The sequence below is a fragment of the Puntigrus tetrazona genome, chromosome 1, assembly GCF_018831695.1.
Source record: "Puntigrus tetrazona isolate hp1 chromosome 1, ASM1883169v1, whole genome shotgun sequence".
Lineage (NCBI taxonomy): Eukaryota > Metazoa > Chordata > Actinopteri > Cypriniformes > Cyprinidae > Puntigrus > Puntigrus tetrazona.
The window spans coordinates 31,153,221-31,180,447 of record NC_056699.1 but is presented as its reverse complement, the minus strand read 5'-3'; the positions used below and the strand labels follow the sequence as shown (position 1 = coordinate 31,180,447).

The following is a 27,227-nucleotide window of genomic DNA, read 5'->3' as shown; positions in this document are numbered from 1 at the left end:
CCCATTCACTACAGAGGATCCTTTGGAGGCCAAGTGACGTAATGCTAAATCTCTCCGAATCTGTTCCGATGAAGAAACAAATTCATTTAAATCTGGGTTTGCCTCTTGAAGCGAATGTTCATATTTGGACGGACTATTCCTTTAAGACCTCCAAACACTGTTACAACAAAATTGCATGTAGCTTCTTCGTGATTTCATTTTGCAATAAGACAGAAAGCAAAACCAGTCCATATTATAATAAATCATTTTTCGACTGTGATGGACTCACAAAAAAAAACACAAGAAATATCTGTTATCGTTTATTTTTACAAACATTCAACCTATATCACCTTTATCTCTCTGTACTCTTTATAAATTATAAAAAATAATGTACAATTAGTTTACTATGAACAATACATCATGACCTGATTGCCCAGAGTTTTCCCTTGCCCTGCTTGAAGTAAGCACTCGGTCCTCTTGCGCTTTTGACGTTTTGCACGTTGCAACTTGAAGTTTGTCAAGTGGTCTCAGCGTCCCGAACATGTGTTCAGGCACAAAGAGCCAATCGAAGGATGGGGGCCTGTATCAGCTAATGAACATGGTACGGTATTGTGCGTTCGTATGTCTGGTGGAAGCGGAAGAGACTGCAAACGCGTACGTTGCCATGGAAGGTATGAGCGTATGTAGGCCTGCTGTGTTGGGAAAAGTACTTGCCAACATGCAGAGTGCTGCTATATTGTGGCGTCCTCTAAATGAGAACATTTTACTGCAACCTGTCGCCTCGATGATTCCCCACTGACTATATGACGATGGTTTCATAGTCGCAAGGCAAACTGATAAAATATCAGAGGTGTCTGTAGAATCTGTACACCAAAGCAGACTGAACAAATGTGTGCTGTTCTCTGAATGGATTTGTCTAAGTTTGTTCAATTTGACCGTGGTGCACAGGAGTAAGAAAATGGCTTACAGTCTTCTGAAAGGTCAGACTTTTACCACCTCGCTGACAGCCTGAGGAAGTCAATGGTTTTGTGTGGCATTTTTTTTTTTTTTTTTTTCAACAGAGCAAGATAAAGCTCTCCGCTCCCTACCTTGGCTCTTTTCTTGGTTTTCTAAAGACTGCACATATTGCTTAGAAAAGGAACGAAACGAAAGGCAACCGAAAAAAGAAACAAAGTCACACGTACATATAAATATCAGGATAAATATCAGATGTGATAAACAATGTATAATAGCCATTTAAAGCTGAAGACATTCAACAGATCCATAGTCTCTCGTTTTAGAGGCTCGATGAATAAACCAGGAAAATCTCTTAAGACACATAATTTAATACATTAAAATAGCAAATATGCTATTCAGAGTTCTCGGGTTTGGAGTCCGGTCAATCACAACGACTTGCAGGATGATTGACAGATGACATCTTCGTAACAACAAGAACGCTGCTTTGTTCCCGTGTTTACTGCGGTTCCTCCGGGTAAATGGTCCAATTTTCCTGTTACACACAGTTCATCAAGAAGACAACAATTCATGACATTTAGCATGATTCTTCATGCTCTTTATTTTGTACGTGTTTCAACTGGAAGTCTTCGCTGGATTAACAGAGGCTGCGGAGCTGTGCTCATGACTTGACAGCCCAGACCTGAAGCGCGCACGTGTGTGTGTGTGTGTGTGTGTGTGCGCGCTGGGAGTATGTGTATGTGTATATGTGGGTTTTTCATACATGGAAGCCACTCTGTTGAATGTGGAGGAACTGCAGTCGTAGTGCCTGTATGCTGCTCACTATCCTCCTCTGGTGGCCAATCAGAGACACTCCGATTCTTCTCACGTCACTGATGAGAAAACAGCAGGATGAGACTTCTGAAACTGAGGCAATTCATTGGCTGGCTCATGATGAGTATACTGTGAATATGAATATATTTGCAGGATAAAACTAATTTAGTCCCATTTTTTCCCATTTTTTTTTTTTACAATAGGGTTAAAGATTAAAGGAGTAGTTGATGTTACTCCTCTTAACCACAAAATTTTGTTATTGTGCTGGACACAATTACACAGGCAGAAACACAAAGCTGGTTCTCTGCTAATTTTCTATAATGTCTATGGTATGTTTAGATTCACCCCACATCCCAGATTGAGTGATACAAAAAAAAAAAAAAAAAAAAAAAAAAAAAAAAAAAAAAGAGCAATTCAACAACAGTCTATTTATTAAAATATTTCATTTTAAAATAATAATCAGAAAATAGTCATGTTTCCCCCCACCTAATACACTTACATAATTTGTACACGATTCATGAACGTTCATGATTATTTTATTTATATTTACGGTGAATAATTTGGTCATGCGTTTAGCAACTTAAACGTAAAATTTGTTTGCGTGGATGACAAAAAACTGCAAATTAGCACATATCCGAATAGTCCTTTAAAGCGATCCAGTTAAACTGAAGTAAACCCACTAAAGAGAGCGATCATGGCAATTTTTCCATGCATGCAAAACAACACCTGGAACCTAAATGGAGTGTAGAAAAAGCACTGAGCACTTACTCAATACTCATGGTGGATATGGAATCCAGGGTTGTGTATCCCGCTGCTATGAAGTTGGTCTTGTACTGACTCATTTTGATGGAATCCAACCAATCGCCGATAGATATGAAGAGAGGGTAGTCTGGCATATCCTCAGGGGATTCTGGGAAGCTGTTCAGATGCACAACACATACTGTACGTGAAACGACAAGAGTTTTGGCTCACGTTTCCCACAAGGCATAGACACCAGTTCAGTGTAAACGGTTTCAGTTTAAAATGATCATTTTAACACCGGCTCTCATTTAGATTCTAGTAAGCAATTAAAATGTTGATTTTGAAATGTTGTTTTAATCCTTTTACCTATTTACATCTTCCACCAGTGTGAGCAAGCTGCTGGGATTGCGGATCAGCTTGTCTAGGAAGCTGACAACATCATTAAACCGTGGCCGCCGACTGCGTTCCTTCTGCCAGCAGAGAAGCATGAGCTGGTGCAGGGCCACGGGGCAACCCATGGGCGCAGGGAGCCTGTAGCCCTCCTCTATAGACAGGATTACCTGCAGGAACACACACAACTCTATTGGAATACAAATTCTACTAGATCATGTTTGCAAACGCAGTTTTAGGGATGCCATCAGTGGTATGCAAGTATTTAATACATATGCACAAACACATGATGTGCATATATAAATATATGTGTATATAATCTAAAATACATTTTAGCCAGGAAAAAAAAAATTGCTCACAATTTCACAGAATCAAAATAGACAAAGTGACTCACGTCTTGGTTGGACATCTCCCAGTAGGGCCTTTCTCCATATGACATGACTTCCCACATGACAATACCGTAGCTCCAAGCATCGCTGGCCGAGGAGAACTTTCTGTAGGCAATAGCTTCAGGAGCTGTCCAACGGATGGGGATTTTACCCCCCTGACAAAACAAAATCTTTTCTTTTTATTATAATAGCAAGCAGCATCACTTTGTATTTCCTAGACTATCAAAAGAGACGGCTTGTTATGCAACGATGAGTCATTTGAGCTTCTCTTGGAGCGTAAGTGTTTAGAACGACACGCTGTATCAAAAAAGTTCAGATGTATTCAGACACATTTAGCATCTTATTATAAATCTAATTACTCAATCACTCCTCAGAGTAAGCCCTTAATCTCATGTTATACTGCTTAGATGAACTCAATCCCATTCACTAACACACGACGAGCAGAGGAGTGCTAAGCTCCAGAGAGTCTGGATCAGCTTTGGCTGTCTAAGGAGCACAGATTGTTATTAACTCTGAACGGCCCTGAATATAAATGAAGCAATATTGAAGCGGGTGTATGTGGCTTACTGTGGTGGTGTAAGCCGCCTCCGGGTCGTCCTCCAGCACCCTGGACAGACCGAAGTCCGACACCTTACACACCAGGTTGTCATCCACTAGAATATTTCGAGCTGCCAGGTCCCGGTGGACATAGCCGATGTCGGACAGGTACATCATACCTGAAGCGATGCCACGCAGCATACCAACCAGCTGGATCACGGTGAAGTGTCCGTCATGTTTCTACAAAGGAAGAGAGAAGAGGAGGACGGGCAAGAAAAGAAATGGAGGTTTATCACTATGAGCAACACAAATAATCACCTTTAACTGATAGCCAAGAATGAACGAATGAATAAACGAAGAAGCAAACTAATTAATTCAGTTCTTTTTGTAGTTCTTCAAGGTGGTGAAATGCAGATGAAACACCATAATTTTGTAATATATATAGTATAATATTTTATACTTATATAAAAAACTACATATATATATATATATATATATATATATATATATATATATATATATATATATATATATATATATATATATATATATATATATATATATATATATATATATATATATATATATATATATATATATATATATATATATATATATATATATATATATATATATATATATTTTTTTTTTAATTGTTATTATTTTATTGCTTGTTTTGTTTGCTGCTGAACCCAAATAGACCCCGGACCCCTGGTTGAGAACCACTGTTTTAGACTGTTATTCCACAGGACATGTCAACTATCTAAAAGCATCTCATATCGATCACCTGTTGGCAAATTAGAAAATGCTCTCTCTACATAGGACCCGTTTATGAGCAATATGCCATATGAATGAATTGAGCTCTTGTACCCTCAGAAAAGAGTCCAAGGAGCCATTCTCCATGTATTCCACCACTATCATCACAGGCCGACCTACAAAGAGGAAAACAGGACACATGTAAGTAATGGATTAGGTAATACAGAAAGAAAAAGTGGGAAATGGGACAGACACTGTCACATTACTCAACTGTGTCTTTGCACGACTACAAGTCAAACCCGAAAGTTCACTTTCGCCTTCATCAACAGTGCTTAGTTCCTGTGAAGTTAGCATATAATGCTTCTACATTAACATCTATATATAACTCATTAATCCTTTTAATGAACTAGTTCAAACAGCCTTAGATAATCGCTAGTAGCAAATAGATGAAAGATATGACACAAAACTAGAATCATACACTGACAGTTTTTTGTTTCTTCTTTTTTTTTTTTTTTTCTGGAGGTTGCAGGTAGTTTGATTTATAGCGTGAAATCAGTGATTGTCTGCATGTCAGACAGAAGCAGTGAGTGTATCAAACCTGGCGGAGAAACACGTTTGTTTCTCGCGGAGAGAAAGCTTTTTTCTGATGAAGTTACTCTGTAACCACTTTCATTCAGATAAATTGCATCCTTAATGCAATATTAATACTTCACAATTTCATCAATACTTCAGCTCTGCCATGATGTTCAGTGTCTGAATGATTCGAACAAAGTATGATTCAATAAAAAAAAAAGGGAAACTGTTTTAACATTGATACTCAGAAATGTTCCTCCAGCAGAAAATCAACATATTAGAATGATTTCTGAAGGACCATTAGACACTAAAGTCTGGAGTAACAGCTGCTTTTTACACATTTTTACTGTATTTTATTCAAAGAAATGCAACCTTGGTAATCATGAGAGGCTTCATTCCAACAGAACAGAACAGAAGCTCAGATCTTTGACTGGTATTATCATGAATACATGAAACATTGAATCTTCAGATGGCAAAAGAAATTAAATAGTTCTTACTCTTTGTAACCACACCCTCCAGTCTGATGATGTTAGGATTATCAAACTGTCCCATGATGCTCGCCTCTCGCAGGAAGTCCCGTCTCTGGCGCTCAGTGTATCCCCCCTTCAGAGTCTTTATAGCCACAGGAATTTCCTTTTTTCCTGGGATACGCAGCCGGCCACTGCACACCTCCCCAAACTCACCTGCAGAAAAGTCCATATTCACTGACATAACATTTAGGGTTCCTGCTCGCATTTGTATACACTATACACTAGGTGGCAGTCAAACTATATCAAAGACACAAGTTCACAAGTCTCTTTACAAGGATTCTCCTTGTGGCAATTATTTCACATTGAATTATTTCCTACTTATCCCACAGAAGATTAGATTCTAATAATTTTGTCTTCTGAGAATAACAAAGTGATTTTTCAAAAAGGCATTTAAGAGCCTAACAGTGAAAACGATCTGAAATATATTTGAATTAGACACATAAGTGAAATCAGAGCTTAGATCTAGAGACTAAAGGAGAGAAGAAATCAGAGGCATTTTTTAAAAAACATTTTTGAAGAACTTTATCTTCTAACCAGTTTATTTTTAACTCATGACACACTTTAATTTTACATCTTTCCGCAGAAATAGCAGGAGTAGATTACGGGCTACTGAGTATGAGACTGAAGAGAGCTATAAAAAGAGCTCTGACCTGCTCCGATGACTCTTTCGATTCGGATACGAGATGGATCGATTTCCTTGGCAAACTCATGAACAGCCTGTGAGGGGTCCTCGTAAGTGTCCGGGTCAATGTAAGTCTTTAATCCCGGGAATGGCACTATAAAAAAATATGTCAAAGGTATTTTTTACTCCCGAATACATTTAAAATATGAATATATAATGATTGTGTAATCAAGGTCTCATACCATGCCCATTTTGATACTGTGTTCTTTTTTTGTCTTCTGACTTTATCTTAGATTTGATGTACCACTGACACCTGTGAAAGAAACGTATTTAACGTTACGTAACACAATTCCAGATGCTGTCCGTGGTTCTGAAGCCGTTGTCCCTGTCCGTGCTGCTGAATCATGATCAGTAATCAGACAGACTCAAGACATATGGCTGAACGGCTCCTCAAACGTCGAACTGAAAATAATGCTCCTCCAGGGAGAACATCTCAAGAGTGTTCAATTGTAAATTAATTTCTTTTTCCGAGAAATAAAGACACCGATTCTGTCCGTCATCAACGGTCCTTGATTTATTTGAGAGCTGCTCACAACAGCCTCCCTGCAAATCTGCACGAGCAGCTGAACGCGGAGCCATCAGCCCCTGCAGCTGTGCGAGGATGTGATGGCACAGGGCTGGCTGAGTGAGGTTTCACACAGCGAGCTGCACATGCTGATATTGCGAATCACGGGACTGTGTGGCATGTTTAAGCTTGCTGTCAGTCTCACAGCAGGCCATTTCATGGCAGCAGACACGGCCGCTGCTGGGAGGCTGCAGCATTCCGACTAATTAGGCAGCGACATGGCTCAGCCAATCGGAAAATAGGAAGGTGCTTCGTGGCCAACAGGCCTATTAGGAGATGGATGGATAAGCAAGGAGCTAAATTAAGGGTAAATGAGTGAATGAAGGAAAAGACATATCCATGACATCTACAGACAGGCAGACTAAAAGACAGACAGACAGGCAGACAGACTAAAAGACAGACAGACAGACAGACAGACAAACAAATAGACGTACAGACAGATACATAGACAGATAGATGTCCAGACAGATAGATAGACAGATAGATAAACAGACAGACAGACAAATAGACAGACAGATAGATAGACAGATAGATAAACAGACAGACAGACAAATAGACAGACAGATAGATAGACAGATAGATAAACAGACAGACAGACAGACAGACAGACAGACAGACAGACAGACAGATAGATAGATAGATAGATAGATAGATAGATAGACAGACAGACAGACAGACAGACAGACAGACAGACAGACAGATAGATAGATAGATAGATAGATAGATAGATAGATAGATAGATAGATAGATAGATAGATAGACAGACAGACAGACAGATGGATGTCCAGACAGATAGATAGACAGATAGATAAACAGACAGACAGACAGACAGACAAATAGACAGACAGATAGATAGACAGATAGACAGACAGACAGACAGACAGACATACAAACAGACAGACAGATGTCCAGACAGATAAACAGACAGACAGATAGATAGACAGATAGACATACAGACAGATAGATAGACAGATAGACAGATAGACAGATAGATAGACAGACAGACAGATAGACAGACAGATGTCCAGACAGATAGATAGACAGATAAACAGACAGACAGACAGATAGATAGATAGAAAATCCATATAAACACATCTGTTCATCTATACTGGAGCATATTTACATGCCCCCTCATTATTTGCTCCCTTATTACCTGCCAGTGATGAGAAGGAAGAGGGTAAGAATGATGAGGAGAGAGAAGCCCCCCACTGTGGCTGTAACAATCACCAACACCTGGCCCTGATCAGCTGCCTCCTCAGAGTCTGACAGAGTGAAGGAGTGTGAGAGTGCGCGCAGGGAGAAAGAAGCACAAAACAATGAAGTCACTTTGGGTTCGGTCAGTCTGTCACGTTTCTATCAGTCTAAAAAATACATTTAATGCCAGGAGAATGCTTGTTGAGACTTTAAACACATACGCTGCACTAAGATAAGCCAAAAATGCAGAAGTGAAATCACACAGCGCTCGAAGTCATTCACGATAAACATATACTGTTCCCTTCTAACATTTGTTTAAAACTCTACTCACGTCGCTGACACGGGATGACCACCATCTCAGAAAATTGGGCATAACTACAGTGTTTTAGGCTAACAGGTATTGAAATGAGGTGCTTTTAGCGAAACGCTTACTCTCGTCTCCTGTGGCGAACTCAAACTTGGGGCTGTAACTGCTGTAGCCGGCGAGGGTACGAGCGCGTACGTGGAAGGCGTAAGCAGTGGAGGGCTTCAGTCCGGTCACTATCGCGCTTGGAGACTTCGTACGTGTAGAGGAGTAACTTAACTGCTCCTGTTCCTATACATACAAACAGGACATACCATTTAGCATACTGTACATCGTGTAACTGATGTTTTCAGTTTTAAGGCATCTTTACTCATCTGAGTTTACCTATCTTAGTCTACTAAAAAAATTGGATAAAGACAATAATGAAGCTAGTTAAATATGCTAGCTAAAAAGTAAAGTATACAGTTATAATTGATGCATTTATGCCACTTGTGAACAGCTTTTAATGAGTTAAAAACGAAGCTGGTGACTAACCTTTTCATAATACTTGATCTCGTAGTCTAGTATGGCGCCATGCGGCTGCTCGGTTTCCTGCCAGGAGAGGGCGATACTAGTTTGGGATGCCCAGTCTTTTCTCACCACACCTACCAGAGACGGACCTGAAAGCCAAAAATAATTAGTGATGATGAAAAGTTTTTTCTGATGCAATGGAGGTTTCAATATGCACTGAAAATGGTACTTTGCTTTTCTTAACAGGTCACCTTACTGCCATCTGGTGCTTGATATGATAAACAGCACTTACACCTTAAAATATGCTACTTAGAAATAAGCTTTAACATGCTTAGATGCAATTATATATTAATCAAGGTTGTATATTGATTCAAAAAAATAACAGAATTGGCTCACACTTTATTTAAAGGAGTCTGTTACTATTTCTTCTTTTTCACCTTTTTGAGAATTATAATGTGTTTGCGTACCATTGTACTTTAGCTTAAAGGGACAATATGTAAGTTTCCCCAGCTAGAAGTCGCATTTTCAAAACAAATAACGGAGACGAAGCTTGATGACGCAATGACGGAGCATGGAGCGTTCAGTTCAGAGATGTTGTTTTCACAAAGCATGCCCACGGAAGCAAAAGCTCATTTATGTCCTAATCACCTGTACACGACTACTACTTGCACAATAAATATGTCTATCAAAACACAAGCGAGGGCAGAGTCTCTTTAGTCCAAGGTTTTCGCAAAGCTCTCTCCACTTTCGGAAACGCCGCTTTTCCGTTATTTGAAAAGTGTAATCGTGATCCATGATTACTGTAATGCACTTGCACGATAAATAACTACCACTTCTGCATTTGTCCATGTGTGTTACATTAGTATTCAAAGGCGGAAACTGAGGATAGCATGGATACTGTGTCACTGATAGGCGGCAATGACCAGGGACGGGTCTTTATTTAAATCTGGAATTTCTTTTGGATTTACAAATCCCAGAGAGCTTTTGAGATAATGTAAGTAGACAACTGCATAAAATATATAACACCGTGCGAGCGGTTTTTAAATATTTTATTACAAAAATCATAGTGTGCCTTTAATTGTTGCCTGTGTGGATATTTGTTTGATTTGTGTTTCTTAGAATTTTTTTTTTATGTTATTACTCTATTCTGGTTCTGAAACCACAAACCGATGCAGTTACTTTAGTGGTTTTTGAGCTGAAATAGAAAAAAAAACCCATTTGGACATTCTTACACCTGTGCTGGCAAAAGCAATTAAGCTCAGATGCTGTGTTTTCATTTTTCCCCTTCTTTCTTTTAACACAATTGGCTTTGAAATCTTGAACATCATTGTAATTAGTTAGCTCTGCTTACGCTATGTGAAGATAATGCACTTAGTCATGGCTCAGTCAGGTGGAAGAACCCAAGAAAAACACAAGGAAAAATCCATTAAGGGTCTGAATCCGAGGCCATTTACAATTAGCACAATTAGTGAAGTCTATAAGCCTCTGCACTTTAGACGAGGCTCGTGCGCGTGCTCAAGCTATCACATACGTCATTAAACACTAAAAAACGATGCTTTCTAATACTGTACACTTTGCTTTTTTCTCCCCTTTCACCTCAACGACTAAAATGACGCCCACAGGTAGGTGGAGTCGATCTCTAATTGAATCCTGGAGCAGATTAAAGTAGTGGGTGAATGGCATTAGCCTGACTGATTGAATTTCTCCCAGGTAAATATTCACTCTGGAAGCCCACTGAGACTGCCAGCACAGTAATCACTACCTCTGTCAAAGTAATCAATCTCTCACTGTTAAAACAGCTGGGAAAATATAAGGGGCGGACAGGGAACGGGAGGTTTTTAGGTATAGCGAGTTGCAGAGAGAGCGAGAGGCAGCCGGTAAACAGCAGAAAGCAGAGTTCAGTGATGTGCAGCAGCATTGGGCGGCACTGCCTGAGGTCCTCTGGGATATCAGCCAAAGTGATTCGGAGAGAAAATAGGAGAATAAGACATCGGTTTTGCTAGGGTTACCACCTGTGACACATTCTCTGCCTCTGTTGGTCTTTCTCGGTAACCACAAGGGCTTTATCTAAATGCGCGATGCCGTCTATCTCCCGTCTACTACGTCTCTGCAAATTTGCCGTGTGGATATATATTGGAGCGATGTTTGATGAGACCCCCGTGTTGTTTGTCTGACTTGACTCAGCACGGCGGGAGACTCCACGCGCCGAATCTCTCTCACGAGAGGCAGCTCATCTTTTATTGAGAGAGGACGGCCCGAGCAGCCCGTGACATCTGACTACTTTAGACGAGCGCGAGGAAGAGACTCGCAGGTTTGCACAGAAATATTGAAGACAGAGTGACTTTAGAGAACAGGCAGCACCTTAATAAATGATGAAGCCTCATCATGCCGCTATTTACAGAGGTAGAGATTGATTTCAGAATGAAATATTACACAGGAAGGGAGAGGGCGAGGAAGACTTTTTTCTCGTTCTGTGACTGCCTGACCTCAGCTCGGGTTGTCAGCTGGTGAAAGGGCAGGAGGATGAACTTGGTTGGATAAACACAATGACATTATGACTCAAAACAGACCCAGTGAAGGACAGCTGGGGAGTTAGTTCGAGATTTATTCAATATTTATCTTTATCTGTATTAAATCTTTAATGGCCCATCGGACAATCAGCCGGAAATTATTCTGAAACGCATGCAGCACCGTTCAAATATTTAGGATCGTTTTTGCAGGCTTTTATTGAACACTTTTACTCAGTTAGAAAACTTTAAACTGGTCAAAACTGGCGACAATAAAAGCATTTATAATGATACAAAACATTTATATTTTAAATGAACGTTGTTCTTCCGGAATCCTGAAAAAAATGAATTATGGACTGCTTAAAAACGGACAAAATTCAACAATGTTTTCTGAGCGGCAAATGAATATATTACAATGATTTCTGAATGATCTTTTGATACTGAATACTGGAATTTGCATCTCTTTTTACATACAGCCATTTTAACATACATAACAGGAAAAAAATAAGTTGCAGTAATATTGCAGTAATATTTCTGCACTGTAATAAATGACTGTGACTTTTTATACCATTAAAATAAAAAAATATATTTTAATGGTATAAAAACTGTGAAAATGTTACAGTAAAAACCTGTTATTTCTGTCATTTCTAATTAATTATTAATTAATGTATACAGTAAAAAACTGCAATAGATAATTCAGATGAAAAAACAGACATTGTACAGTAAAATACCATTTTTGGAAGTAAAAAGAATGTCAAATTTACAATGAAAAAATGTAAACTGAAGTTCCCAGCATTGTTTCAACTTAGTTTTGCGTTAACATTACATCAGTTAAAAGAAATATGTTTTGTAAATGTAAGTTAAATTCACAAACCCTTAAACATTGCTACCGTATTTTTTATGGTAAAAGTCTGGCAACCGCAGCTGTCGTTCCTTCAAACCCCGTTGCGAACAGAATTGTTCATCCGCCTGTGCAGTATGCTGAATTGTCATAACAAGCCTATCTTGGTAATTAGCCTGAAGCGCCAACGATCGCGCAAGAAGAAACCGTAAGAAGAAACTGCTAACACAAACACGTTCAAACATATACATTCAAAGCGAATAAAAAATTGAGGCGCTTAATGTACAGTCATTATGCGGCGCTGACCTGCATTTTTATTTTAATTAGCTGTCCTGCTCTGCTTAAGGGGATCTTCCATTGACTTTCACCCCTGAATCGTTCCAGACTCTTTATGGAGGCTGCACAATGCGTAAATGATGAGTTTCCCACATAATCAGCAATCATACTACTCTAGTAAAGCAATCACCAAAGCCAGATTAAGGATAATTGGATGTTGCTTGTTTTCGTAGGGTGTTTTTTATTTTATTTTATTTTTTTACATCACATTCTCTCATATAGAGTTTGTCAAAATGACTGTCAAAGGAAAAGTGCCACACGTTAATAAACCAGGCACATAAAACACGCACATGCTTTTGAGCACACATACTGAACACACAAGTTCTAGTTTTATCGACGTGGCTCTGAAGGAGACGTGCAAATAAAAACTGTCCTTGCATCTACATTTCTCACTGATTTCAAAAGCTTTCTTACATGCATGAGAGGAAGCGAGGGAAAAAAAGAGCTCCTTTAATGCACATTTTCCTCCTATTTCCCACGGCTTGACAGATTTCACTCTCTCCCGCCCCATCCTAGAATTATATACAAGATTATAAAGAAAATGCTCTCCCTATAGCTCCTATAATCTTCTCCTCTAAGTGTATCTCATGTATTCCTGTTACAATAAGTGAACACACTCATCTGAGAGTGCTAAACCTGAGCTCACCATGGCTGAGCAGTAGAAATGTGGAGGTGGAGCTGTGGCACGGCAGTTAGGGCATACAGAAGACGCAAATCATCAGTATCATTACGAGTTTGTTCAATTACAAAGTATTACAGAATTACATTATAATCAGTACGAAGCATTTTCGGGTTTTGGTTTTCGCCCCAATTATATCGAGAATTTTCGGTTTTCGGTTTCGGCCCCGAATTGTAATTGCGACGCAGCCCTAGTTAAAACATGTGAAAAGTGTGTTTTTACGGGAAGCGAATAAGTTTACCAGGTGCTCCGGGAGAGGGAAGATTCGACACCGGGTTTGACAAGGCCATGTTTGATTTGTTCTCGGCAATGAAAACAACTCCAATTGAGATTCAGAGATGAATAATGAGAGACGTTCGAGTATTTGTCTAAACACACTCAAAAATCATCCAGCCCCAGATACACACGCGAGTCTCTCAGAGGCTCACAAACAGCAGCAATTAACTGGAGAATGAAGCAGCTGCGGTAAATATGCAGTCGATACGGCAGAGCTCGGGATGACTGAAGACCGATGCGTATAATTGCAAACGCATGTGATTTCTTTTATTACTGTGTGCGTGGACACATGGGTCATTATATGTTTATTGAGTGTTTAAGGGAAGTATAGGAGTCTGTGTTTGCATGATTTGAGAGTCTATATATGAGCAGGTCAGTATGCGTTTCAACTAAACTGGCTTTTTGGTAAAAGCAGTGAGGCATTAACGCAAGGGAGTCGGGTCATCATAATCAATAATAATTCACACTTTTGTAGTTCAAGGGTAATTAACAAGCTACAGTGAATTAGCGTCCCACCTCTGTCTCGTCACGCTCGCTGCCGGTGATGCACTTCGGGAGAAAAGCGTATAGTATTTATGACTTGGGCGAAATTGAGACAGCAGCTGTGTGAAAAACAATGTGCTTGAAAACTGAAGAGCCAATCAAAACATCAGCCCAGTTCAGCTTCTGAGCCAGCTGTAACAAGCAGAAATAAGATGAAAAGCACAAGAGAGCCTGGAAGAGAGTGAGAAAGTAAAACAAAAAGGTAGATTTTCTTTAGGAATAATTGTTCGTTTCCGGTAACAGATTTGTCTTGGAGTGTGGAAAAAATAGATGATATTCTGTTCCCCTCCCCTGTCCAACCAGATCTTAATTACTGCACCTATATGGGCCATTATGTGCCAACACCTGGCCTCAAGGGAAAAATTTGTACATTGCATAATTTTTCACTTCGAGCTGTTCCCACTGCCAGGAAAAATAAATAGCTAAATAAATAAATAAAATCAGAGAGACACTGAAAGAGAGAGGGAGAGAGAGAGAGGGAGGGAAGGGGGTGGTAAAAATAACACGAACAGGCTCTCTAATCCCCATTTCTCTCTATTCTGGGTAAAGACAAAACAATGAAGATTAAAAGAAAATTGCGGAAGTGTAAATACGTTCACAAAGCTAGATGCCTAGAGAATAAAAGAGAAAAAAGCTTGGAACGCCACCCTAAGCGAACTGAGGGGAGAAAATAATGACTCGAAAAACAGTGTACTCAACATTACTGGAGCAGGGTTAGCGTAAAGAAGCTAAATAAATAATCTGGGTATTATCAAGGTAGCACTTTTTTAGCCTGCAAGGATTGATGTATTGTTGCAACGTACACCAATAAGAGAAGAAAAGACAGCAAAACAACCAGTGAAAACATCTATTGGAAAGATGTTTACTGACTAGAAAACACAGACGTGTGTTTTATTCTGCTGGCAAGTCTTCGTTTTTTCAAATTATGCTAAAATCCTTTAGCATGTGTCGACGTTGCAAGACAATTTTAAAGGAAAGTCTGTGAAATTTTACACAGAACAATGGGTAATATGTTGAACTGAGCTGATATATCAATGTTGTTATACTTTATGTAGTTTTAAGCGTTATTAAATGGTGACACTTTAGCATAAGGCTTCATTTATGAACATCAGTTAATGCTTAGTTACGCCATTGTGAAAAAGAAGCGTCCTTAATTATTTTTTAATCCACATTAGTAGCGTTCTCCCGACGGTAAATTTATATTTTTTAAAAAGACTGTCCCTTCAAAAATTGTAACTTAAAAGAGAGGTTAACACTTTTGATAGTCCACTTTAGACATTCTACTAACAACAAATGATTAAAAACGTCGATTAGCAGTCATTGGAGTATTTGTAGACTAGCGCTCATTCTAGTATTTGCCATTATAAAAACTTTATTTTATTTTTGAAACTTTGCAAATGAATGTCATTTTATTCTACTAACACTAAAGCTACCCTAACAGTCTACTATGAGAGTTAGTAGACTGTTTAAAGTGGACTATTAAAATAAAGTGTAAGCAAAGAGAGTTTCTTAACAAACTTAAATACATTACATACAAAGTCAATACATTGTGATCTTTTTTAAAATAATTACACATATTTCGATGTGCTGACTGTCACGAGAAAATGTTTTTAAGTTCAGTTGTATCCAGGACTATTATTTTGAAAAGATTTATGGACTTTTACTTAGCATTCTCTTTCTTTCAGTTTTTTTATGTTTTTCCCTTGGATGCTCGTGATTATCACCCTGCATGTGTCCTGCTTTGTTTCTCGTTTCCCCACGAGTACATATAACCCTTTGTTTCCTGATTTCTTTGTCGGTCCTTGTTAGGCTCTTTCATTCTGATATTTTCCTTTTTTTTATTTAATAAACAATCGATCACAATCTGTGACACTAAAGCTGGGTTAACACTGCCAGAATGAATGCTTAATTCAGATTTATTGTCTCATATTGTCTGTTCACATTATTATTTCACATGGTCAGTATCAGGTCTGAGAGTAAAAGGATCACGGTTTCATATTACCCAGTTGACAAAAGAGCTACCAGTATAGGTTTGGACCAATTCCCACCGGTGCACAATTGTGATAAATATTGATCTAAAGTGATGTAAAAGATAATGACTGGTCCTAATAGCACTAAATGCTAAATCATAAATGTATAATTACAAATGTGAGATTACAAAAGTACATGCATACATATGCTACAAGAAATGACACAAAGGCTCTAAATTATTTTCATTTCAAACTAAAGTTCACTGTACCGCAGGACTGCACTGCAAAGGGTTACCAAATCATCAATCATAAAAAAAAAATTTTAATAAACAAACACACAAGGTGCAGAAGGCTTGCAAAATTTTATGAATGACAGGCGTTCTAGTTTTGCGGAAATGGGTGCAGCAGTTTCGATGCGGGCTTGCTCATGGGAAATCACACTGAAATACAAAAAACATCTGAACAAGCACAAAACCGTTTTCGCATTTTGACAGACCAGAATCACAAAGACGAAATCGTTACGATGTCTGACAGGACTAATCTAGGCTTATTAAGTCCGTAACTGCATATTAATATGCCATTTTGCCGGCGATATCAGTGGGCTAGAAAATAAGTCTTTATTAGAGTTTAAACAGGTGATTGCCATTTCGCTCTTACGGTCTGTGTTGGTGACAGAAAGTGTACAAGAACTGAAATCCATCCATCATCCTCTTAAACAAAAACGGAACGTTTGGGGAAAAGAGAGAGAAAAAAGACAGATGGCACCTAAATCTCAAGCTCTAGCGTCTTTGTTCTCTGATTCATTGACAATGCCCGGCACATATACATTAGCATTCCAGCATTCAAACAATATGTGCGCGATCACCGTCAGCCTGCCACTCACTAGCAAAGACACAGCGCAGTTAACTCTCCATTATAATGCCCTTCGGGGGAATAAGAAAGCTCTGTTCAGTCTCGAGTGCTTTGAGGGCTGCCGTGGGGGTCAGAAGTCTGGATGTCTGTCTCTGTGTTCTCTGGGACACAGTCTGTCAAAATGGAGACAGTCACCCTAGTCTTCTTTACTTGTATCTCTCAATCACTCTGTCTTTCCTTGGGGGACAGTGAAGTGTCAGCGTGTGTCTTTGCCCCTGTCCGGCTCAGTGAGGTCTATGGACATTTTAGCCTCTCTATAGTTAAATTGAATTATCACTGGTCGATTTTTCGGATTTTAAAGGTTCAAGAGTGTTTTCGAAAGATCACCATTCTGGCATAAAAGTAATCGGGCAGACCAAACTGTGAGACGTAGAGATCAGGGGGCTCATTTATAAACCACGCATATACGAAGAGTATACGCTCAAATCCACGTCAGTGCCCATATTTGTAAAAATTGTCTTTGACGTGGAAAGGTTTCAGCGTCACTTCGGGGTCTAAGCAGATGTACACACTTTTTCTTATTTGTGTAGCTTTTGGAAATGAAAGCTGTTGTTGGGGCTTGCCGTTCTAAATGAAATAATTTGGACGATGACTGCGACCTTTTACATGTTTATGACATTAATTAGGCATGGTTTACAAGAGCATTCAGTTTCGTGCAAGTTTAAGATCATTTTTGATTCACAGATTTCACATCTGAAAGAGACGTGTGCATGTGTTCATTTTATGAACCGGATGTACGCATACTAGAGAAATTGTTGTAAGATCAGATTTAAGATGGTTTCCTGATTGCCTCTTATGAATGTTTGTAGCATGACTTTTTAAATTTACTGCTACTACAGTATACTGAATGAAATAACATTGACTTTTTCATGGCTAGTGTTTATATAGGTTATTTCATTCCATTCTGTAACCTACTTGTTCTAGATCTATGTACTCGATCTATGTGCTCGATCATGTTTCTGATTGATAATATATATATATATATATATATATATATATAAAATAAATACTTTTTTTTGCCTTACTAAATGCACCATCCTGTCAGCATTAACATGTCCATGGGCTTTTTGCTTAGCTTATTTATTTGTGTTGGAGATGTTGCCAGGTACTGAAAAAAAATCTAAATTATTTAAAATCTTTGCAAATAAAGATATCGCTGACACTAAACTGCAACTTTCCACTCGACTAACTTTCTAAATTGTCAAATGAAGTAGAAAAGACAAGTGTAAAAATGGAAAATAAATAGCTGGATTAATAAGCCCAAACTGGCAACACAAGCACACGCTCTCTGTGCCCTTCTTACAGTTTTAAATGAAAATTTAATCTTGAACGGTCCAAACATTCTCAAAAAGTGATGATTTATTATTTTGTTATTACTACATATTTTATTTCCCACAATTCCCAGCACTATTTTTAATCAATTGAAACTGGTATAACACACACACACACAGCCCACACCCTGTCACTTATCTTTCCCCTACCGTTGATCTGAGGTGCTCCGAGCCTCCCAGCTCTGTCTAAAACTGACAATGAAAGGGTCCGTCGAGGCCACTGCAGCTAAAAGCCCCCAAAACGCACTGGGATGTAATGTTAAATAAATGACAAACGGCTCAGGGATGAAGGGTCTTCGGTCAATACTCAGGGGCCAGATTGTCTGAATGAGGACAGCTTAAGGAACTAGTATAAATATCACAGCATTAAAGAATCTAAATAAAATAACTTGACTTACTAGAGTTTGCTGTCAATTGCCGGCATGCAAAATGCAACAAGTTTCAGCTTTGCTATTTATGTTCCCTTTTCTTTATTGAAGTGTGGAATGGTGTGTATAGAAATTACAATATCGCAGAGCATTATTTGTCATTTTTTCCATGTTCAGGCTCATCGCTAAAGTAGATTATGCCTGGCTGAGTAATTTTTAAAATGAGATTTGGCCAGCTAGTTTAATACCTTAGATTGCCATTTTATTAGTGTGGCCCTTATTGGTGACGTGCGAAGCTTGAATAATTTAAGATTTTTTTTTACACATTTTTCTTTATGAGAAAAGCTTTTTATTGAATATCCTCTATATTTCAGTGCAACGGACGTTTTTATGCCGGAGCATCTGAGTGGGACTTTCATCAAAATAACAGACGCCGCCCGGAATTGATTTGGTCTGAAATTCCACAGATAAGTATAGACAGATGAAAGAAAATGAGGCTATAGATATGGATGGACAAGCATACAAAGGCAGCAGAAATATAATTCTCTATATTTACAGATTTTTTTTTTTACAGAACTATTGCTGTGATTTGATTAGCAATATAACAGCTATGCTATTACGATTTCAACCATGTAACAGATCCTACATGGAAAAACTGGGGGTAAATCACCATGATTTTTCATTGTTTTATCTTTGATATAACCATTGTTCATTGCTAAAACAACTAAATCAAAGAAACAACTAAAACAAAGAAATTCAGTCATGCTTTCTTTTTTTAAATGTAAGATAATGGGCCATTCACAAATGTAATGTGTGTAGTCTGCATGTATTTAACTTCTATATATAATATATTCTCATATGTGATACAACACACATGGAGCCTATGAATTTTGTATGTTAACATACAGTATCTAGCCCATATAGTATGTGTTTATGTATGCAATTTGAACATACAGTATATGCCATGTAATTATATAACGTACTATACGTTGAACATTACTATATTTATATATATATATATATATATATATATATATATATATATATATATATATATATATATATATATATATACACATACTGTATATATATATGACTGGGTTGAGGCTGAGCTTTAGCACATTTAAAATTAAAATACTTTACATATTAAATTAAAATTCAATTAAAATACTATCATTATCTCATATATATATACACACACACATATATATAGTTGAAATTTGGTTGCTAGATATAATAAAGAACAAAAATTAATCACAGAGATTTTATTAATGCATACAAATCATTATTATTTTTAAAAATGTATTTGCTAAGTGGATTTTATATGAATATATTAATCTACCCAGAGAATGTACATATGCAAGTAACATACACAAAGATACATTTTTATATGACAGCACTGAATGATACCACTTATTCACAGTTAAAGTAATCGTTGCAACTACGCGAAACAGTTTTATATTATTGTATTTTCAGAATCCATGTTAGGGGGGGAAAAAATCTAGCTTTGATTTCCCAGCCTGTTGGCTGATTTTAGAGGGGTTTTGGACACTTATCAGCTTGGCTGGCTTAAACCAGCTAAGAACAGAAAAGCTAGGCTGATTTAGGTGGGTTTTTTTTGTTGTTTTTTGTGTGTGTGGGAAAAGATTACGTAACTACACTGTGGGAAAACAAAACATTAGTACCCCGAAGAAGCCAGTGGCAGCATTGGTAAGCTGTTTCAGAGAATGAACCTGTTAAAAACCAGCACTGCTGGCAGAAACGGTTGTGAGGGAACGTGTAGAAACGCCAGAGGACTCAGGGGAAACGTGTGTGTGTGTGTGTGTGTGTGTGTGCGCTTGTCTTGTCGGCCTGCCAATGTGTCAGCAAAGTCTGCAGGTACATATGGATATGCATGCATATATCAATGTGTCCAAGCATGTGTGTGTGTGTGTGTGTGCGTGCTGTGTAATTGAGAGTTCCTCTGACATTATGCAAGCCCACAAACATTCTGACATCTTGCTTTTGACGATTCTATCCAAAGCCTAAAAATAATAAATAAATATAGAATTCAGAGTTCGGAACTGCACAACATGTAGCCTCTCAGCCCCTGGAGAGAACATTTACATTTCATGTGTCTCACACAAACTCATCCACTCACCAGGAACGCCTCAAACACACATATCTAAAACATGCCATCCACCCACCCATCCAAAGGCAAAGGCAGCACAGAAACCGTGTTCAGCATTAATGTCTGTAGCACTTTTGAGTTCTTCACTAGTATTTCTCTTCAGTCTGACAGTACATTTGTGCTGTAACTCACTCTGGATGTGGGCTTCTCCTTAAAGACACGGCTGGGTCAAACAACACCTGCCAGCCTCACCTGCTTTACGTTTACGGTGAATGACTGCACTTCATGTTGACCAAAAAATGCATCGAAAACTCCACAACAGAGCTTGATACATTCACATTACTGTACAGTTGCATCATGCCGTCAGCTTAAAGTCCCTATTGGCTGAACTTTTTTAAAGCTGCAGTGTTTTATTTCGGTACCATTAGTAAGACTAAACATAATTACAAAAAATGATACAAAAAATGGAAAAACTATGTTTTAAACAGGTTTCCTAAGAATCTGTGATTGTTTGGAAGTACAGGACATCACCTCCAAAGTTGAATCTAAAAACTATTTAAATAAATAAATACATTTTTACAATGATTTACCATTTCAAAAAAATGAATTGTAATTTAAATCTTTACCAATCTTTGCCACTACACTTGAAACACTAGCTTTTTCCTATTTGTCAAGCTTTAACTCATTTTAACTCATTATTTAAAATGTTAATTATTTTTTTTTGTGCGTGGTCTTATTCAGTGCCATCAAATATTTAATCGAGATTAACTGCTATTAATTACATTGCTGTGTATATTTATTAGTTATATTAGTTCAAATATTTACATGCATATATTTATATTATATACTAAAAAGATAAACAACATTTTTCTTCAATATATACATGCATGTGTATACATACGCATATTATGTAAACAGAAATATTTATTTTAGATGTGATTAATTGTTTGACAGCACTAATCACTAATTAGTATTTTGTAAGTACAGGAAAGAATAAGTATGTTGTTTCATTTATTTATTTATTTATTTACATGACTATATTTTACCCTGAATGATGATGGAACATTTTTATTTGAACTGTTATTTGAAACATTAAAGTAGAAGCTTTACTTGCATTGAATATGTTTTCCATGCACATAAAATAATTTTTGTGGACTTCATTTTATGCATGCACCATAATGAGACGTCTCGTCTTTGACTCAAACCAAAGGAAAAAAAATAAAATAAAATTGACACACTGTGGCTTTAAATGGTATATGAAACACATTGACACCTTCTGCAAATGAACTCAAAGCTGTTGTATTTCACTAACCGCTTCATGTTAGCAGGGATTCACAGAGGGAAGAGGTTTCAGATCTATTAAACATGCTTCGATAAGGAGGAGCTGAGGGTCTGGTATTTTTGATGTAATATGAATGTCTCTGAGTGGCAGTGAGAGTTCGCCATTAAGACTTGTTTGGATCTCTTGAATCATGATGCTTTGGCTCAGCCATCCGCATGGCAACAGCCTCTGCTCTTCTCCAGCTCTTTCTGCTCATTAATACTGCACTGGCTCTAGTTAGTATGGGTGGGGGAACTGGAGGGATGTTGGCCCCTTGCCCCATCATAACCCTTATGGGATTCCTCCACAGAATCCAGCCCGATCCCACGGTCACTACCCCCAACCCGACCTCTATTAACATTTGATGTGGGGTTAAATAGACACCGGAGAGGAAGATTTGCTGTGCTGCAAATGTTATAGAGTTATACTGTGATAAGCTCTGGGTTTTAACTTCGGCAACTGAGCTGTAGGGATAATCAGTAAAAGACATGTGTAGTATTTAAGTTACATTTGCGTGGATGCAGTACTGTATAAGTGATGTAAGCTTTGTTTTTATTAACGCTATTGTAAACATATTATTAGGGACATTTAGAATGAATATACGATCAAAGACCACCTCTGCTTAGACTGATGTAAACATCTGGGCAATTAAGTCATGAATTATGAATTTATGAATGGCATTGCATCAAATTTAGTTGCATTTATTTTTAAAGATACTGATCTTTCATACATTTGAAGCAAACAAAAACCGGACACTTTCTGGTTGTCAGAATTTGTGGGTGAAGAACTAGACCTGTACTTATTTGCTAGGGTCAATGGCTTAATATAACAAAATGATACGCCATTGACTTTAGACCAGATTTAAGTTGCTCAATGACACAGTTTACACATTTTTGTTGCCATAAAATAGTAGCGCACCAGCAATGCACCAAAACACACCAACACACAGCATGCCCATGAGAGCACAAGAGGGTGCAAATGCATGTGCTATTTATTGCATGGTATGATAGGGCCCAGGGCCTTTTTTAATAGATAAGCAATGGTGAGCAAAACTTTGTTCTTAAAGTCCAGTACCTTCTGTTTGCAGATGACACTCATGATCCCTTGCTCTTTAAAAGGGGGTTGCCTATTTGATCTCAAACTCATTTAACATTTGAAATGACAAAATAATAAGCTATCATCGGCCAAATGTATTTATTTGGCAAATATTCAATTATTTGATTTGTTTACATTGTTTTATCACCAATGCAACATAACCATCATGACGTATTTTAAAGGAATACCAAGTTCATCTTAAGTCTGGGTCATATTTTCATAGGCTTGGACTTCTGAACATAGATCCAAAATCATTTCGACTTGACAGAATTGTAATTTAGTCTTTTTGTCCAATTAGGAGTCCCTGCTCAAATTTGATAAAATGTACATATTTTGAAAATTCACGTCTCTACAAAATTCCTCTGAATATTTTTAGATGCTACATATACACTGCGCAGCTCAATTTCTTCTCGATGCTCTGTCTCTTTTCCTCTCCACAGGTGGTAGATTGAGGACTTGAAGGATGGGTGTGAAGCTCTTCACTGTGATTACAGCTCATGAGGCAGATTGATCATATCAAATCAATCTTTCTTCCTCACTGACACTGATGCTGATGAGCCTCCCTGTCTTTACAAAGGATAAAATAACCCTGGCAACGGAGTATAAGACCACCTGGTCCAGATATGACTTCTAACCTCTCACACTTCAACAGACATAAAACCATTCATCATGTTGCAGCACTTCATGCAGCAAATTATACTTCACACCGTCCCTTTATAAGGAGACATCTGAATAACCTAAAGATGAGGAAACGTTTGAATCGCTTCGCTTTTACCAAAACACAAACCGATGATGCTTAAGCACAATCCAGCCAATGAAAGTGAACAGAGAATCATCAGTCAGAGCGCAGGAAATGGGCACACAGAGGGAAATGATGTGAGAATAAGTCGAGAGAGCGCTGTCCTGTGGAGACTTGGGCAAATTCTAATAATGAAGTTTGGCCATATCTGTGGATACAGCAGCCAGAGAGAGGAAGACAGCAGGCTTTTAGATAAAGCCGTGTGTCTCTATTAGTGTGAAACTGAGCTTAGGCCAGGAGACATCCCGCATTTGATGTGCTGAGACAATACCTCTCCAGGATAAAATGAAATTTGCAGTTATCATCATTATCATGATGAAAAATGAGAGTCTGGCCAGGATGGCAATAGTTATGAATACCATATGCCAATGGTTTTTTGTTGTTGTTGTTGTCTATTGCTCAGAATCGCAGGAGACGCCAGTCAAGAATCTTTGAGATTAACTACGAATTGGAATACCCAAATAGAAAAGAATATACATATATATTAGTTATTTTTATTCACCAATTAAATGTTCACAAGTATAAAAAAGTAATGATTAAATATTTAAAATGCAATAAAATATATTTATATTATTTCGTATCTAACTATTTTATTTATTGCTGTGAAGTTGAATTATATATAAAGCTGAATTATTATTAGTCAAGTCTTCAGTGTCACATGATCCTTCAGAAATAATTCTAATATCCTGATTTGCAGCTCAAGATACATTTCTTATTATTATCAAGTTGAACAATCATGCTGCTTAATATTTTTGATCTTCTGATTTTCATCAGTATCAGATGGATATATCCGTTTGGTCCTCTCCTTTATTCTTCTGCAGCGTGATCCTTGTTTATGAGTATATGGTCACAACATAATTTTCAACTTCAAAAAACCCTAAAATGTCAATGAGTCAGTTCAGTGTTAAAAAAATCTCCACTCACCAGCCTGTTCTGTGCTGACGGTGATATTGGCAAGCTGTCTCTCGGATCTGCCCAAGCCCGACACACCGTTCAGAGCCTCGATTTGGAATGTGTAGTTGGCGTGCGCCACAAAGTCCTGGACCACCACCGAGGTGCTTGTGAGGCCCGCGGGTTTGGGTACGAAGCGCACGTTGCTGTTGCATGCCTCGCAGGCCTGGCCATCGGCTCCACATCGGAAGCAGAAGACGTTATAGCTTACATCCTTTCGACCACCTGTGTCGCTGGGCGGAGTCCACTCCAGAAAGAGGGCGGTCTCGTTGATGTTAAATACCAAGTTACGAGGAGAGGAGGGCGGTCCTAAAAGAAAAGACATACCTGACTCATTAGCAACCATAATTATAATGCTGACAGAAACCCATCTGTGAGAGAGAGAAAAGGCTATTTGAGCAAAATATTATGCAGATTACACATTTTTTTATCTTTTTTCCGCTCTCTCAAAAATGGTGGATAGGAATGAACTAATGAATCCTTTTAATGCCATAAAAACCACTCGAGAGCGTTTGCCATCTCTCTTTCGCTCCCTCCCTCTGGTTTCGCTGATATACAAATGTCTCTGCTCTAGTACCCTGGTTCTGCTTCCTATAGAATGCCGGCTAAGAGCCAGATACAGGGAAGTCTGCGTTTATCTGCTTTTTCCCAGACCCAGCTAATGATGATAATGAGAATATGTCCTAGACATGATTATCATAGTTAATGATAATTGCACCCACTCGTGAATAACAAGGAAGTAATTATTCCTCCTCTCCTGTTTTTAATGCAGATTGCTGCTGGTGTTGAAAAGATTGAGTTTGGTGAATAATTTGGGTAAGCGCGATGGGGGGCATGAGGAGGGAAAGGGAGGAGGGTGATGAAGCAGATGACTGAAATAACTGCAAGCCTGATCGATAGAATCAGAAACAATAAGAGCAGAAATGAGAATGGGAATGATGAGAGAGAAATATATGCTCATTATCACTATTTTTGGCACATTTAGTCTTATTGTTCCTCTTTAGTTTATCTTTCTTAATTACTTTCTCAATTATTAATGCTTATTTAATTAATTCCTTTTCATTTAAATCTTGATTACTTTTTTTGTTCCGCACTGGTACTGAATTTTATCTTTTTAATCTTATTTTATTTATTTATTTCTCCTCTGGGAAACTGAAACCGGTGCAATGGAAATATTCACATGTCCTTTATCACACCGCTGGCTCGTTCACTCTCCCTTCATACAAATGCAGCTGGAATCTTCTTGTGTCACAGTTACAGATGGTATTGAAAATGACCTGGGAGAACTTCAAAATTAATATCACTGCAATAGCGTTCGTCTTGTCGCTAGGATGATTAGATCACGCTCTGATATTATAAGATAGACTCTAGCTTGTGTGAAATTGCTTAAAGTAATAGTTCGTGAGTTTGTTTATTCAAACTTTTTCAGTGAAGTGGCTTACCAATGCGCCCTCTGCAGTGAATGGGTGCCGTCAGAATGAGTCCAAAAAGTACAAAAAGTACAAAAACATGGTAATCCACACCACTCCACCATATCAATTAAACTCTTGGGAAGCCAAAAACTAATTCATCATTAATATGTGCTTATCTTAACTGTTGATTCAGAACAAAATGTTTCCTTCAAATCCTGTTGTTTTCTCACATCAAGATTCACCAACATATTTAGTTTCAAACTGTTTTAAACTATTCTTACTTGCTCTTATCAGCTGTTTGGACTCTCTGAAGACTCATGATGGCACCCATTCACTGAAGGGGGACCCATCTGTTCTGATAAACAAACTCATCTATATCTTTGGTGAACTATTCTTTTAAATATTATTTATTTTATTTAAAACTGCCACCACTTATACGTATCTATACATATATAAATACATAAAATAATGTGCTGTTTTGTGCATGTGTAAAGCACACTAAAATTGAAATCGAAAAAAAAATAAATCATAATAATAATAAAATGGCAAATGAATGACAACAGAGCAGTAGGCTGACTAACGTGTGCAGGCCATGGTGGGAGGGTCCTTGCTGGCTCTGTAGTAGTTTTTATCGCAGTGACACTGTGCCGAACCCTCGGTGTGGCTGGAACTGTGTGGAGGACACTTTGAACATTTGATGTTTCCTGCAAAGGCTTTGTAGAACCCAGGTCTGCAGGCTGTGGAGAAAACACAAGAGATACGTTAAGGTTGTGAGTTCCGGGGTTTATTGAAAAAACTAATTTAACTGAACCAATACAATTATATAGTATGCCAATTATTTCATTAAAGTAACAGTTAG

The 27,227-nt window shown here is 38.0% G+C and overlaps 2 protein-coding genes across 2 annotated transcripts in view; both read right to left on the bottom strand.

Moving 5' to 3' along the window:
- Positions 1 to 27,227, bottom strand: part of LOC122350689 (ephrin type-B receptor 3-like) — a 202,765-nt gene that overhangs the window by 115,331 nt on the left and 60,207 nt on the right. The gene's annotated exons all lie outside the window — the stretch shown is intronic.
- epha6 (eph receptor A6) lies at positions 287 to 27,101 on the bottom strand. The gene is made up of 15 exons (XM_043247325.1): positions 26,950 to 27,101; positions 24,930 to 25,265; positions 8,942 to 9,066; positions 8,536 to 8,698; positions 8,063 to 8,171; positions 6,527 to 6,597; positions 6,313 to 6,438; positions 5,630 to 5,815; positions 4,674 to 4,735; positions 3,834 to 4,043; positions 3,272 to 3,421; positions 2,854 to 3,047; positions 2,515 to 2,664; positions 1,697 to 1,805; positions 287 to 1,468 (listed from the first exon to the last, which is right to left on the bottom strand). Exons 1-15 carry the CDS (start codon positions 26,960 to 26,962, stop codon positions 1,433 to 1,435), a joined length of 2,040 nt encoding a protein of 679 aa, XP_043103260.1. The 5' UTR covers positions 26,963 to 27,101; the 3' UTR covers positions 287 to 1,432.